The sequence below is a fragment of the Calliphora vicina genome, chromosome 1 (genome assembly GCF_958450345.1).
Source record: "Calliphora vicina chromosome 1, idCalVici1.1, whole genome shotgun sequence".
In the NCBI taxonomy this organism is placed as follows: Eukaryota; Metazoa; Arthropoda; class Insecta; order Diptera; family Calliphoridae; genus Calliphora; species Calliphora vicina.
In genome coordinates, this window is record NC_088780.1 from 19,632,234 (window position 1) to 19,648,533 (window position 16,300).

Consider the following 16,300-nt stretch of genomic DNA (forward strand, 5'->3'; position numbering starts at 1 on the left):
AAAGTTATAATTGTTTATGGTTTTCTAATAATAGATTAGAATAAAGAATTGTATTAGTTAATAATAAAATACATGATTTAACCCATTTTGTAATCATTTATTAGAAAATATCTAATTTAAAGCTAAACACATTTGGCTTATTATAGAGTAATTAGTTGGAACCTGCACAAAATTGAATTTTTATAAACCCAAGCGAAACTAATTTTTAAATAACAATACGGAAAATAGTTTAAAAATCAATAACTGTTGCTGGGACAGGCAACATTCAGGCTGCACGCAATTACTTAATTTCGGCCCGAAATTATAGTCAAAATCGAATCTATTTTTCTGAAAACTCTATTTGATCACAAAAAAGGGCTTGCAACTGTAGAAACAACAGTTATTTCATCACGGTGTTGTTTTTGATTTCACACATGATCTCGCCACTTAGGTTTTTCAAAACTGGGTTAGGTCTATATATGTGTATTTATCTTTGGTTTAGTGTACGAAAAATCATAGTTGGCATCACTGCTATACGTCAAACAATCTTCAATGCAAATTATTGACAGTTATGCCCCACATTTTATTTACGAATGCAAATCACTGCAAGTACAAATTTACGGAATTAAAGAAATCAACTGCAATTAGTTCCTTTATCTTTTTCAAAATTTAAAGCTGAAACTTAGCAATACTATACATATTTTTATAACATTTAGAATAATTTCTTTATTTTTGTTATAGTGAAGTATTTGGAATTTTATAAATATTATTTACTTAAAATAAACAATGAAAATATTAATAAATTGTTGTGTTATTTATTTTAAATAAAAACACAAATTCTACGAAATTGTTTTAAACAAATATACTACTAATTAATAAATTATATATTTAACAAAATGATAAATAACATGGCATTCTAAGCAATATACAAATGCATTTAATTAGTATTAAAGTTAAGAAATATTTATAGATAATATTAAAGCAGTTTTAAAACAAGTTAAATGATTTATTAAAATTCTAAATGTTTCACTGTAAACCCAATTTAATTAATCACTATTGTGGTATACATAAACTAACTTATCTTGTGTTTAAAGTTAACTAGAGTTTAGTTGAACTTAATCTTAAAGATTTGTTGTCAATAACGTTTTCTGTAATTTTTATACCCTTCACCTTCGTGAGCAAGGTATATATAAGTTCGTCATTCCGTTTGTAATTTCCACAATATAATTTTCCGACCCTATAAAATATATATATTCTGGATCCTTATAGATAGCGGAGTCAATTAATCCATGTCCTTCTGTCTGTTGAAATCAATCTTCAATAAATCTGTCAGATATGCTTTCGAGAAGTTTCCTATTTAAAATCAGCAAAATCGGTCCACAAATGACTGAGATATGAGGAAAAAAACCAAGACAACCTCGATTTTTGACCTATATCTGGATTATTAAGTCATTAATAAGACAATGTGGATATCTAATGATAGAAATTTCAAAGACCTTTGCAACGACGCATATAAGACCATAGTAAGTTGGAAATACAATGGGTAAAAATCGGAAAAAATATTTTTTAACCCGAATTTTTTTTCGACAAAAAAAAAATTTTAAAACCAAAAAATTTTTTTTTAAATTTAAAAAAAAAAAATTTTAAATTTAAAAAAATTAAAAATTTTTAAAAAAAATAATTTTAAATTTAAAAAAATTTATAATAAAAATTCGAAAAATTTTTTTTCAAAAAAATTAAAAAACAACTTTGGAGAAAGATTAGATTTAAAAAAATTAAAAATTTGAAAAAATTAACAAATTTAAAAAAAAAAAATTTTAAAAAAACACGTCGATTTTTTTTTTCAAAAAAATTAAAAAAACAACTTTTGAGAAAAAAAATAAATTTTGTTTACCTAAAATTTGTATGATGTATAATCTTGTTTTCCTAAGATTCGTTCTTTTTCAACAGTTTATATAAAATGGACCAGTCACATTATCATAGCCTTGGCTTAGGAAATTTTTTGTTTTTGGTAGTATTTTCTGCTTTTTTGCTTTAAAACCAAATAAATTAATAACTGAGATTTGTTAGCTACAGATAAGTTAAGGTTTAAACAGTTATCTAATTTTTAAAGCTAACTAAAGTTTAGTTAAACTTATTGAATAACTTAGATTAGTTAGCTATAGATAAGTTAAGGTTTAAATGCAATTAAAGTTTAGTTAAACTTAAAGTGAATTAAAAGACGTGTAAATTTAAAATTAAACTTTTGTTTTCATTGGCATTTGCTGCATTTGTTTTTTGCTTTAAATTCAATTTAATTAATAACTGCGATTTGTAAGCTAATGTGTTATATAAATTGGCATTCAAACATTTCTCTAATGTTTGAAGTTAACTAAAGTTTAGTTAAACTTACATTGAATAAACATGTTTTTAAATTTAAATATAAAATTTGGTTTTCAGTAAAGATTTCCGCTTTTACATCTACAACAATCTTTTTTGTTAAACAAAATCATTGTTTAACATAAACATTTCGATGATTTATCAAATTTCCTGTGTTACTATTGTATTTTTTTTATATTTATTAATTTCCTGTTTTGTCAATAAATCGTTGTGGGTTTTTAAAATTATACTTGATTTGAATACTCATAATTATTAATTGACAAACTACACGGGCACATATCAACGGTAAAAGAGGAATAAATTATGAAATTAATAATTACTGAAAAACAAACAAAAATTTATATAAATTATTATAATAATTTAAATTTAGTTAGAATTAAAGCGCAAATATTACTCAAAACATTAAAATACTTTGAAATATTTGTTAAAAATGCGAATGCGCTACCTTCTTTTACCAACCGTAACTAAATGGTTTTAAATTGAAATTGGATTTAAATTGAAATCCCATTGTTTTACATATTATTTAAATTCTTTGCTCTTCAATTAACTAGAATTTGCCTGATTTTATTAAATTGTATATAAATTTCACTTTTATATTAACAAATTGTTTTGCTACTTATTTTAAGTGAAATTGTGCATTTAAATTGTATTTCCCGGATGCACAATGTTTTTAAAAAAAGAACAACAATAGACTTGTGTGTAAAATTTTCAGGAACCACAAACAAAAACGCATAAATGTTAAAACTGTAAACTTATAATTTAATGGACAACAACAAAGTATAAAACGAAAAAAAAAATCAAAAAGAAATATGTATGTATGTATGTTTGTATTTCAATTTACCAGGCATAAATTTACATTTCTGATTAGACAATTTTGTGTTATTTTTAACATTGGAAACATGTACCGACATTGTTTCTTACAAACAACAAAAACAAAACAGCAAAAGTAAGCCCCAACAAAATAACTTTTAAATGTTTAAAATTTTTCAAAGTCTCTCCTCACTTTTTGCTTGGCCTTCGTTCGTTCGTTTGATTAAAGTGTCAAAACACATTGTTGTTGGCCGTATACGATTTATACGATACGATTTAACTACATAGTACATACCATTTACCAAATATGTAGGTACATACTACGTACTTTACTACATTCTGTTTACAACTGCGGGGAGTGATGAGTAAGAGAGACAATAAAACATACCGTTACCATTAAAATCTCACAAAAGTTAATAAAATTAAATGTCTTCTTCTGGTTTTATTTCTTTTTTTGTTATTGTGATGATGTTACTACTGGTGGTATGGTTGAGTGATTCTTTGACTGACTCTGTGCCAGACTAAATGTCTGACTGACTGCCTGCCTGCCTGTAAGCCATCAAGTCATTTAGTTAAATAAAGAGCCGCCTTTGTGGAAGCTTAGGCATTGCCATAGTTGTTTGGTATGAGTAGGTAACATCATGTTTAACTAATTAACACATCTGGGTGTGGAAAAGAAGAAGTGGAAAATGTATAGCAAGAACAAGAACAAACAAATGCTAAAATAATATACTGCTAGTAACTAGACAACAAACATTGAAAGAATTATTTGATGATAAAATATGCTAAATTATAAAAAAAATAACTAAATCAGCCCAATTATGAATAAAAATTCCCATTTTTCCTATTCAAATTCAATGTTAAAAATAAAAAAAGGAAAACAAATCTTCCGGGGAATTTTTATTTATAATTGGGCTGAATAGGTCCGTTAAGGGACATTTAAAGTACCTATGTATATACAGAGAGTGACAATACAATGGAAACTTTTTGTTGAAAACTATATTCCGTAATTTTAGGAACAAATGACCTTTTAACAAATATGTCTAGGATAAATTTACTAGGTTTTCTATTAAAGTATAGTAAATTTCAGAGTTTAAAAAAATACATTTATAGAATGTGTTTATACTTCTTAGCATTGGCAAAACAATGGAAGCTTTTAAACTTCAAAAAGAAAGAAGTCAACAACACACAGAATATGTAAGAAAACAATGTAAACAGCATCATTTGTTTACTGTTTTTTCAATATTTATATTATTTTGATCATTTTAATTTAAAGTTTTTTTCCGCACAATAAGTATTTGTAAAAATGGTTAGAGTCAAGATTTGGAAAATTATAAAATACAAAATTTTGAACGATTTTAATGCTGTATTGAAGCTAAAAACTATCTGTGATAAATATTTAATTAACAAATCAGCAGTTTCTAAAATTATAAAATAATATCTTGAGACAGGTATTGTAGAAACTCAATATTTTTGCTAATTTGATTAATTAGCAAATTTTTAATTTTAACCTAAGTCTCCACGTAGCAATTTTTATTGCTAAGCATAAGCAAAAACGTCGACAGAAGAACAGCACAGCGATTGCCGATTGCTTTACCCTATGTCTCCACGTAGTAATTTTTATTGCTAAGCACAAGCAATAACGTCGGCAGAACAAAATTACAGCGATTGTTGATTGCTTTAGGTGGAGAAAACGTTCCTCACAAATGCAAAATGTTTAACTCGTGAAGTTGTATGCAAAACTGAGGTGTATTTTGCTATATTTTGTGTTGATGCGTTTTTTTCATTAATTTCTTTGTTTTTTTTATTTTTGGTACTTAACTAAATTAAATATGTATGAATTCATCGCACCGAATCTTAAAAAGAAGAAATTTTACATTAATGACAACTGAACTGACAGCTTATTGCTTAGCAATAATTGCTCAGGCAATCACTAGAGCAATAATTGCGCAATGGATTGCTACATATGGCAATTTGCGGTCTACACTCGCAAATTTCATTGACGCAATCAAATTTGACAATTGCAGCAATAAATATTGCTACGTGGAGACATAGGGTTAGGTTCGTTACAAATAAAAAATTTTCAATACGTGAAGTTGTATTCAAAACTGAGATGTATTTTGCTTATATTTTGTGTTGATGCGTTTTTTCCATTAATTTCTTTGTTTTTTTTACTTTTTGTACTTAAATAAGTTTAAAATTAAGGGGCAGCCAAAAGTATATGTGTTTACATTTGATATATATAATAGTTGGTAATTCTACTTATTCTTATTGACAATTCCCTCTATCTCTCTCTTTTATAACCCAACTTTTACACATGAATTTACTCTTTCAAAGTCATGTTTTTTCTTAATGAAATGTTTTAATTTTGTTTTTGCTACTGCTGTTTGTTGTTGTAGCTGTTATTGTTGTCGGTTGCTTGATGTACTATATCTTTTTTGGATAAAATTTATATAGAACATTAAAATAAAATACAACAGATATGAAAACATTAAAAAGGAGCAATTTATTTATTTACATACTACATTCATGATTGTGTGTGTATGTGTTTACTTGTGCTCTGTTTATTTTTTGCCAATAGACAAAAGGGAGGCTAGTGTAAATAATGTTTTCTCTGTTTTATTGTCATTGTTGTTGTTGCTTCATAATATAAACAAAAGTGTGAAAGGAAATAAAATACTTTAATTTACTTTAATTTAGATATGCAGCCAAAAAGGAAATGAAAATATGTACATATTTTCTTACGCTTACCCAGTAGTTTGTTTAACTAAAAACTGTTGACAATTAGTGTTGACTTTAGCAGGTTACTTAAGCAAGAACAACCACAACGATAAATACAAAATTAAATTAAATGAAATTCAATATTATTTAAACACGAAGATAGTATACAACAAATAAAACATAAACAAAGATTGATGGTGACGCTGCTGATGTACATACTAGTTGTTGATGATGATGATAATGATGATGACAGTGTAAAATGTGCCAAACGGCTCCACCCCTTCAAAACCAATCAACCACTGAAGTGGCACTTGTCACACTCAAATAAGTATCTTATTTTTGTCTGATGCTTAAGTAGCTCTTACTCGAAACTCGAGAAGCGTAACTTAATTGTCTCTTAAGTAACTCTTATACATACACTCTAGCAACCAAAGAGAGTTTAAATGACAAATTTGATTACCTTACTATTTTACATATGAACAAATAGACAGACGTCCATACAATATGTGTGTCTTTTGACAAAGAATTTGAAATTCCATTGATCTAATCTTTTTTTTTTTTTTTGCTTTATTTTCTTAATGATTGTGAAATTTGTTTATTGAATTCATTCAATTCTAATAGGCATCTTGATAAAATATCAAATCAACTGCGAAATATTTGTTACTATTAATTTGAATTTAAGCGTTTCAATTATGAGAGAGAATTGAATTTATTTACAATTTCAATAGTTTACAAAATGTAAACAAAAAATTTGTTTAATTAAACTTAACTAAGGCCGGGTAACTTATTAGATTTTAAACATAGTTTAGGCTTAATCAAAGATAAAGTTTATTTATTTTATAGGAAAAAAATATATTTAAACATTGATTAATGTTAGTGTTAATAATTCAGTTTAAGGCTTAAACTATAGAAATTTCATAAATTCCAACTAGAATTATCCAAAAACCACAACTAAAGCAAAGTTAAACTTGTTCAGCTTCTTTCGAGTTATACTTTTGTGTCCGTATTTTGAGATCTAAAATTTCCTATAGGTTTCCTATGGGATTCAGATCTGGCGATTAAATATTGAAATAACAGTTAAACATTGTATGTACATGATGTTAATCAACCTTAATTAAACATCCGTTAACTAAGCAGTCATCTAACCTGAGTTTTTATGTTAAACTTACTCTCTTTATAACATAACTACATTCAATTAAGAGATGTGGTCTTTGATTTCTTAATTAAAACCAAATTTAATTTGGCACAAAGGCACACCAATAAACATTTACTCTTTGTCAAGTCTATTAAAATGCCAATTAGATGTTTGTCTTAAACAATAAAGTACCCAATGACTACATGACATTTCCATTTCATCTCAACCTTTTTTTATACCCTTCACCTTCGTGAGAAGGGTATATATAAGTTTGTCATTCCGTTTGTAATTTCTACATTTTTCATTTCCGACCCTATAAAGTATATATATTCTGGATCCTTATAGATAGCGGAGTCGATTAAGCCATGTCCGTCTGTCTGTCTGTCTGTCTGTCTGTCTGTCTGTCTGTCTGTCTGTCCGTCTGTCTGTCTGTTGAAATCAGTTTTCTGAAGACCCCAGATATCTTCGGGATCCAAATCTTCAATAATTCTGTCAGACATGCTTTCGAGAATTTTGCTATTTAAAATCAGCAAAATCGGTCCACAAATGGCTGAGATATGAGGAAAAAACCAAGACAACCTCGATTTTTGACCTATTTTTTTACCTATATCTGGATTACTAAGACAATATGGATATCTAATGATAGATATTTCAAAGACATTTGCAACGACGTATATAAGACCATAGTAAGTTGGACCTACAATGGGTCAAAATCGGGAAAAAAAATTTTGAACCCGAATTTTAAAAAAAAAAAAAAAAAATTGAAAAAACAAAAAAAAAAATTTGAAAATTTGAAAAAAAAAAAATTTTAAAATTTAAAAAAAAAAATTTTAAAATTTAAAAAAAAAAATTTTAAAATTTAAAAAAAAAAAAAAATTAAATTTTAAAATTAAAAATTAAAATAACAATCGAAAAATTTTTTTTTCCAAAAAATTCAAAAAACAACAAAATTAAATTTTGTTTACCTAAAAATATTTAAAATTTGTAAGTATAATTTGGTGAAGGGTATATAAGATTCGGCACAGCCGAATATAGCACTCTTACTTGTTTTATTAAGTAAACCTCATTAAATTCATATCTAGTTGTTTGAATGAGCCTCATAAAAACCATGTTAACATACCATAAATTAAATCTAAATATTCATATAATAAACCGCAAGCACATTCATACATACAAATTTAAATTATAACCCCCCCTAACTCTCTATTGTATTTTCTTTTTTTCTTTATCTTTTTCGATTTTGCGTGTGTGCCTGCCTGCCTTCCTCTAAAACGAACAGATTAAATGTAATGATGGTCTACCACAGCGTATATGTGCCAAATGTACGGCACAATTCTATATGATACATAAATTCCGGCGGAAATGTCTTAAAGTTCAAACACAATTGAGAGCGCTAAACGAGGAACAAAAATTCTATGAAAGACAGCAACAAATGGAAAATCCAACAGCAGCCAAGGATGCTTCTCCAGCAACACAGGCAACAGTAACAGCAACAGCTCCACTAGTTGAGGCCCATGATTTCGTTAACGATAACTATGGCGAACAGCAAGCCGCCGTAGACAATACAAAGTCAGCGGTTTCCTTTGTAACCAATACAGGGAATACCAATGAATCTATACAAGCCAGCACAAGGGCAACAACATTGCTGGACAATGTTGAAACAATGCCACAAAAAACAGAAGCAAATGAACCAACTACACCAACTACATCAGCAGCTCTAGTGTTCAGCGATAAAACAGTTGAAGCTCTGGAACATTGTACGGTTACAAGACCAAAGGATAAAAAGAAACCGCTGTTGAAGGCGGCTGTGTTAAATTTTATAAAAACCTCGCCGCCCTTAACCTTACAACAGCCTTTGGCACAAATATGTGATAATGATGCAACTGACCACACAAATGCAAGTAAAAAACTATGTTTAGATCAGGAATTAGTACTAGACAGCCATAAAATATTTAAAACATTTGGTTGTCCCAACAAAACTAAACAAGCAGCTGATTTAAAATCATGTCAGGAAACAGATGAGAAAATGTTACAGGAAGCTGCTCAAGACATGGATGATAATACTTCTTCATGTTTGTCAGCTGCAACGGCTAAAAGTGAGCAGCCCAACGAAACATTAAAATTAAAAATAAACCAAGAATCTCAAAGTTTATTTATAACCAAAGCCGCCTTAAAAGCTTATACAGCTACTTCAAGTGAAAAAGCAGGCCATATTGAGGCTAAAAATACCAACGATACTAATAACAATGATCATAGGAACAAACATCCTTCTACGCATTGTGATAGACTGAGTTGCGAGACAACCGGTAATACTTGCAGTTCAACTTCAAGCTCCACACAATCTCCCTGCTCCTCAAAATCATCCAGCATCTCAAGAAAATCTCACAGAACGAGAGTTTTAAGACACAAAGCTGTTAAATATGCTGGCAATAATAAAAGATCCGGCCATTGCTATAAATCTAATAACATAATCACCACAAAGAAGATGACAAAGATGATCCTAAAGAAAAAGCTAAGATCTTGGCAAAATAAACATAAATTCAAGCGTCTAGTTGATATTAGAACAAGATCATCACCAAGTGCAATACGAAAACAACAAATTCAGTCAAAGAAACACAAAGTCTATAATAAAAGAAAATCCCGAACACAGCAAAGCGTCTTACAAATGGAAGACGAAACATCATCGACAGTCTCAACAACGTCATCATCGGCATATACGTCATCGTCTTCAAGTGCAACAACACCTGCTGTTACAGATCTAGCTGAAAATCTACACAAAACAGGCTCCTCATCAATAACACAGGGAATATCCTCAAACAAGTCATCTTGTATCATGTGGAAGACTAAAGCAGCAATGAAAGCAAATGCCAATGACATGCCTGTGGATGTGGTTGTTGATAAAGCCCAACCTACTAGCAATATACCAGCAAAAACATCATTCCCATATACAGCGGCCGAAACAGTAACCGGCTCAGCAACAACATTGTTGTCTTTAGCTACAGAAAACACAGACAAAAGTTCAAAGACCCTTGATGAAAACCAGAGCATTAGTAGTAGCACCAACATCAACCACAATAATAACAATATTTTAATGGAGGAACATTGTTGTAGTACAAATACGGCAATGTCTTCGCCACATAATCAAGTCAAGGACACTGAAGATGAAAGCGAACCAAATCTAAACCACAGCAATTTATGGCCGGAAGAGGCCAGCCAAAAACATATTAATGCCAAAAACAATCAAGCGAACGAAGATGGAAGGAAGGAAGAAGATATTGCAATTGTTGAAACCAAATCAATTGATGAGGAATTTAATGAAACAAACGAGGATAAGGAACAGGAAAAGCTAAAGGAAGAGGAGGAAGAGCAACAGAAGCCTACCGTCTTAACGCCCTCAGGCAAAACTGGTGGCATGAAACTAATAATACAACGTAAACGAGGGGCTCGTTTCAAATGTCGCCGCAAAACAGATGATGATCCTCACGCCCACAATGATAACAATGAACCTACAAAAGCCAAGCGCAGAAAAAAGTCCTCACACAACACTAAATTCCGAACGGAATCATTATTTTTAGAAGATCTAAATGGCGACTATTTCAGGAAGGAAGAAGAATTGATGCAGAAACCAAGATATTTCGATGAGTGTGCAATGGACAGTGATGAAGAGGAAAATGTTAATAGGAAATCAAAAGTTCCCGAGTTTAATAGTGAAGAAGATGAGAACAAAGAAAATCCCATTGCTTTGCAACAAGAATTTGATAGCGATAGCAATAACAGTGTGTATAGAGATCCTTTGCTAATAAAAAATGATATGCTAGAAGATGATACTCAGCTAACAGATTTCCCCAAACCTCAGCTATCCTTGCAAACCGAATGCAGCAAGGAAATGTATAAATTATACAAGGAGAAGGCTAATTTAGAAAGTCCCAGGAAACTAATCATACGAGTACCGCTCACATCTTTAACACAAGATTTTAAAAGACTGCATTTAACCATGGATAAAGAGAAACAGGAAAACGAACTGCTAAATGATACCACAGAGGAGGAGGAACAGCCGGTTCCAGTTCAACCAAAAGAGCAGCAAGATGACAATGAAACACTTGAAACACAAACTATAACCGAACAAGAAGAGACACCCGCTGAACAAATCATTAGTTCGCAAGCAAACACCTCCAGCAGCCAAAGTGATTTATTGGGTTTTTCCCAAAACACTGAAACATCTTCTAGCACTGTGGATTCTTCACAACCATCCATGGAGATGGTGAGATATGTACAGCCACCTTTATGTTCGGCTTCTTCGAAAATAAATGAGTTCATTAATGACTTTCAAGCGAATTGCATTGATTCGTCGGAAATAGATGAAACCTGTGATATGATACCTCAGTTGGGCCCACGTATAACACAGGAATTGAGCGATGAAATACGCGATGTGGAGGATACTTTAAATGGCATTTTAAGCGAAATGCATGACAAAGACATGTACACACCCAGATCAGCAGAAACCGATGAGATTTTCCCTCATTCTGTATACTCACCTCTCACAGATTCACCCACTACGCCGGCTCATAGTTTCTATGCGGAAAGTCCTTGCACCATCAACAGCAATCCCATGTCGGTAAGTCCATTTATACATCACAACATGGACTATAATGCCATGACACCGCAAAGCAATCATAGTAGCATGGGTCATGGCTCGCATATGGGTAGCGGCAGTGGTGGCAGTACAGGCTCTCATTCGGTTGTGTTTAGTGAACACTTTCCCACCTACACGGAATGTTTTGAAGAAAGTACGCAATCGGAATTGATAGGTTTCCAAAATGATATACCCTGTTTTGAAAATATTGAAATTACCAATCCAGACACTGTTAATGACTTACTAGCAGTACCGGCTGAGTTTAATGAGGAAGAGGAAGTGGCCAATATAGCTGACACCAACAGTATTGAGCAGAATAATGCTGCCGAAAATGTTGAGGTAATAGCCCCAACAGAGATTGTGGATTATATAGATCTAAGTGACTACAAAGAGGATTCTGACCAATTTGTGGACGCGCCAACTACACAGGTTCAAATGGGAGCGGCACCCGAGATAACTGTTTCCAATACAGATATACTACCCAACCAAATACCTTATAATCCAACCAATTATCAGCAGCTGAATAATACGCCAACGATTCACATGCAAAATTCAGCTAATCCCATGATTGCCACCAACACGAACGCACAACCCCACTACATTGTCACCAACACCAATCAGGGACCCATAATAATTGCCAATCCCCAACTCAATCAAGCTGCAGAACAAATGGATGGCTCTTTCAAGCCACACAGCAATAATTTGCAATTTGTTACTTTAGGCCAAGCCATGGACACAAATCATGCTCAAACAAATCATTTAATTCACAATAATACAAACGAAATTAACTGGCCCAACTCAGTCAATGCCGCAACTACCAACTACACCCAACAGCCTGTTATATCGGCAGCCAATGGCACCACAACCTACTTTATTAATGCCAATGGCGAGCTCTATCAAGCCAGCATACCCAACTCCTCACTCAACACGATCATTTTACCCAACAACACGGCCCAGACGAATTTCAACAAATCTAATATGGATAACAATGACAATTATATGCAGACACTGCAGCAGCATCAACAAAGACAACAGCAACAACAACAAAACCAACCTAACCAATCATCGCAATATATAATGTTGGTGAATAATTTGGGAGGCAATCCCCAATATTATGCCACCACTCATACCAATCTTAATCAAACGCTACAAACACCACAGCCAGCTGTATTATTCCATCGGGCTCAAACACACAATGTAAGAAATGACACCGATTACCCGAACAACTCGCCACAACAACAAAGCAACACCAACAGCCCCCCCAATCAACCAAAGCCAACAGCTCTCACAACTAAAACTACTCATGTACCTATAACACCGGCCATTGAAACGGTTACGGATCCCAAATCTGGACAAACCATGCATCAAAGAGTAAATCAACAGTTGCAGCGACAAATAAAACAACGTCAACTACAACTGCTGCAACCACGCTCCCCCAATGTTACACAAAAAATCACACTGGTCTGTCGCTTTTGTCACAAACGTCCCAAATTCACCAACAACGTGGACTACAGCAATCACATTATTAATACGCATCCCGCCGAAAAACCCTACAATTGCCCGCACTGTCCCATGCATTTTTCACGTCGCTTCGAACGGCAACAGCATGTGGCACAAGTTCATGGTTCTCGCTATCAGTGCGCTCAATGCGGCTTGAGTTTTTGTGCTCAACGCACTTTAGATTTTCATTTGCAAAAGTATCACGCCAATTTGGGAAGATCTCAGCAGCATTTACAACAGCAGCAGCAGCAACAGCAAAACTCCACCTCTACGTCGACACCAGCTACCTATCAGTTGTTACAGCACAATCAGCGTCAACGATTGGTTCGTGTAGAGGATGTTCATGTGCAAGTAACCGGCGAGAATAAGAATAAACGTTGTAAGTACTTTTGTATTTTTATTTTTTTTTTCACTTTTCTTTGTTAAATAACAGAGTTGCAAAAGTATGAATTTTAAGGCTTTATTTTACTTTATTTAAAAATAAAATTCAAACAATACTTTAACAAGTCTGTTTAGTTATTTGCTATTGGTTTACTTATCTTTTTTCTCTATTTTGTTGTTTTAACAGCCATTGATCTTTCTTTGGATGGTAGTGCTGATATACAAACTTCTCAATCTATGCCAGAAGTGGAAATATTATCAGACACGACAGGAATACAACAGCAGCAACATCCTCGTAAATTATGTAGTCCTGATTGTAAGAATGGTAAGTTATTTTTTTCCATTTAAAATATAACTTATACTAGAGATCTTCTAAAGGAGAGTTTTTATATCCCGATCCATTAGTTTATGATACTTTAGATGTTTTGAAAATGATTTTAATTATATTTTTATACCCTTCACCATGAGTGGCAAGGATATATATACTAAGTTTGTCATTCCGTTTGTAATTTCTACATTTTTCATTAGCGACCCCACAAAGTATATATATTCTGGATCGTTATAGATAGCGAAGTCGATATAGACATGTCCGTCTGTATGCTGAAATCAACTTTCCTAATCCCCTAAATAACTTACATCTTCCGGTTCGTTTGCTATTCAAATTCGTCAAAATCGGCCCACAAATGGCTGAGATATAAGGAAAAAACCGTGACAACCTCGACTTTTCGCCTATTTTTGATCTATATCTGGATTACTAAGTCATTAATATAGACAAGATCGATATCTAATGATAGATATTTCAAAGTCCATTGCAACGTGTATATTAGGCTATAGTAAGTTGGACCTACAATGGGTCAAAATCGGGAAAAAATATTTTTTACCCCGAATTTTTTTTCATCAAACATTTTTTTTAAAAAAAAATTTAAAAATTAAAAAAAAAATTGGAAAAAACTTTTTAAAAAAATTTAAAAAAAAGGACATTTATCGAAAACTTCCCAGTCAAAGAAGGAACTCAAAGTGGTGAGAATGTGGTCCGAAGCCTTTAAATATCTTACTGGTTCAGATATTATTTTAAATCACGAAAATCGGCCTACAAATGGCCGAGTGGCAGTGACTGGTAATGCAGTGGAAACTTTCCATATTTGCTTTTTTTCCGTACAAATGTAAATCTGATCTAATACGACTTGATTGTTTTTTGAAAATGTTCACCAAAAAAAAAATTAAAACGACTGTGAAATTTTCATCCGTATTTTCTTTCAATGAAGAATATATTTTCCCTTTCGTACTCTTACCCCCTGTTTATATGTGATAAATTTGTATCATGATAAACTTCAAAATGGTTGTCTAGATAAAAAAAATTATCAGGTATAGTCTCCATTTATTAGTATTATTGCTTCGTTATGACAAAATTGTTAGTGCTTTTGCTCAGACAACTTTGTCTTGACAACAAACGTCATTAATTGTTATGATAAATATTTGTCAAGTATAGACATGGAGTTATATTAATAAGAATTAATTTGTTTTAAATTATGTATTATCAATTGAATTTTTTTAAATCTAATTAATATTAATCATACGTCATGTTACACAAATTTAACATTTTCGTAAAATTCTTGGAAATTCAACGATTTTTGATGCAAATGTAGAAAATAAAGATTTATTTATAATTCTAATATTTAATATTACAAATTAATAAAATCATTTTGTTTTTAAACAAATTAATTTTAAAAATTTTGATTTCAAACTAAAATTTTTAGCATTACAGTAAGATATGATTTATAAAACATCAATATTTAATAAAAGTCAAAATTCTTTAATTTATTAGCCATTGAAATTTTCAAAATCTTTTCAACATTTTAGGAGTTGTGCTAAAAATTCTTGAAAAAGTCCTAATAAATATTAATCATACTTCATGTTAGACAAATTTAACATTTTCTTTAAATTCTTTGAAACAAACGGAAAAAATTAAAAGATTTAAAACGAATTTAATTTAAGATTTTAATCTATAATATTGAGGGTATTCATTTAAAAAAATGCAAAATTACACTCTGATTTTTTACACTTTTTAAAAACAAAAACAAGAAAAAAATCAAAAAAAAAATATTTTTTTTTGTGGAATTTTGTTCAAGTTTTTGTTGTGTAAAAGTGTAAAAAAATCAGAGTCTAATTTTTAATTTTTTTTTAAATGAATAACCTTATAATAGAATTACAAATTAATTAAATTATTTTGTTTCTATTTTAATTTAATTTCTAACTTTAATTTTGCCATTTTCTTAAATCTATAATGTATAAAACAAAGTATTTCCAGATTTTTGTAGCAGATTCATAAAATATAGCTACAATTACGCTTTTCATATATAAAAAAAATTTAATAACATTTTATAAATTAATGAAATTATTTTGTTTGTTCAAAAAAATTAATTTTAAAATTTTTTTCTAACTTTAATTTGGCCATTTTCTTAAGATAAACGTGTTAAATGTTAATATTTTATAAGAATTTGGATTCTTTAATTTGTTATTGTTTGAATATTCCGAGTTATACTAAAAATTATTTAAAAAGTCCTAATTAATATTAATCATACGTCATGTTATACATTTTTTAAAATTTCATTAACTTCTTGGTTGCTAACAAAAACTTTTCCAGGATTTTGAAACAAATTCATAAAATAAAGCTGCATTTATGCTTTTAATATAAAAAAATGTTCGATGTTTTATAAAATGTGCAAACATTTTGTTTGATTTCCTATCTGATATCTGATATA

The 16,300-nt window shown here is 30.7% G+C and overlaps 1 protein-coding gene across 1 annotated transcript in view; it reads left to right on the forward strand.

Moving 5' to 3' along the window:
• Window positions 1–16,300, forward strand: part of mld (molting defective) — a 61,645-nt gene that overhangs the window by 40,662 nt on the left and 4,683 nt on the right. The window contains exons 3-4 of the mRNA XM_065500929.1: window positions 8,304–13,536; window positions 13,726–13,863. Of these exons, the coding sequence (XP_065357001.1) occupies window positions 8,304–13,536; window positions 13,726–13,863 (5,371 nt within the window). The remainder of the gene's footprint in view (window positions 1–8,303; window positions 13,537–13,725; window positions 13,864–16,300) is intronic.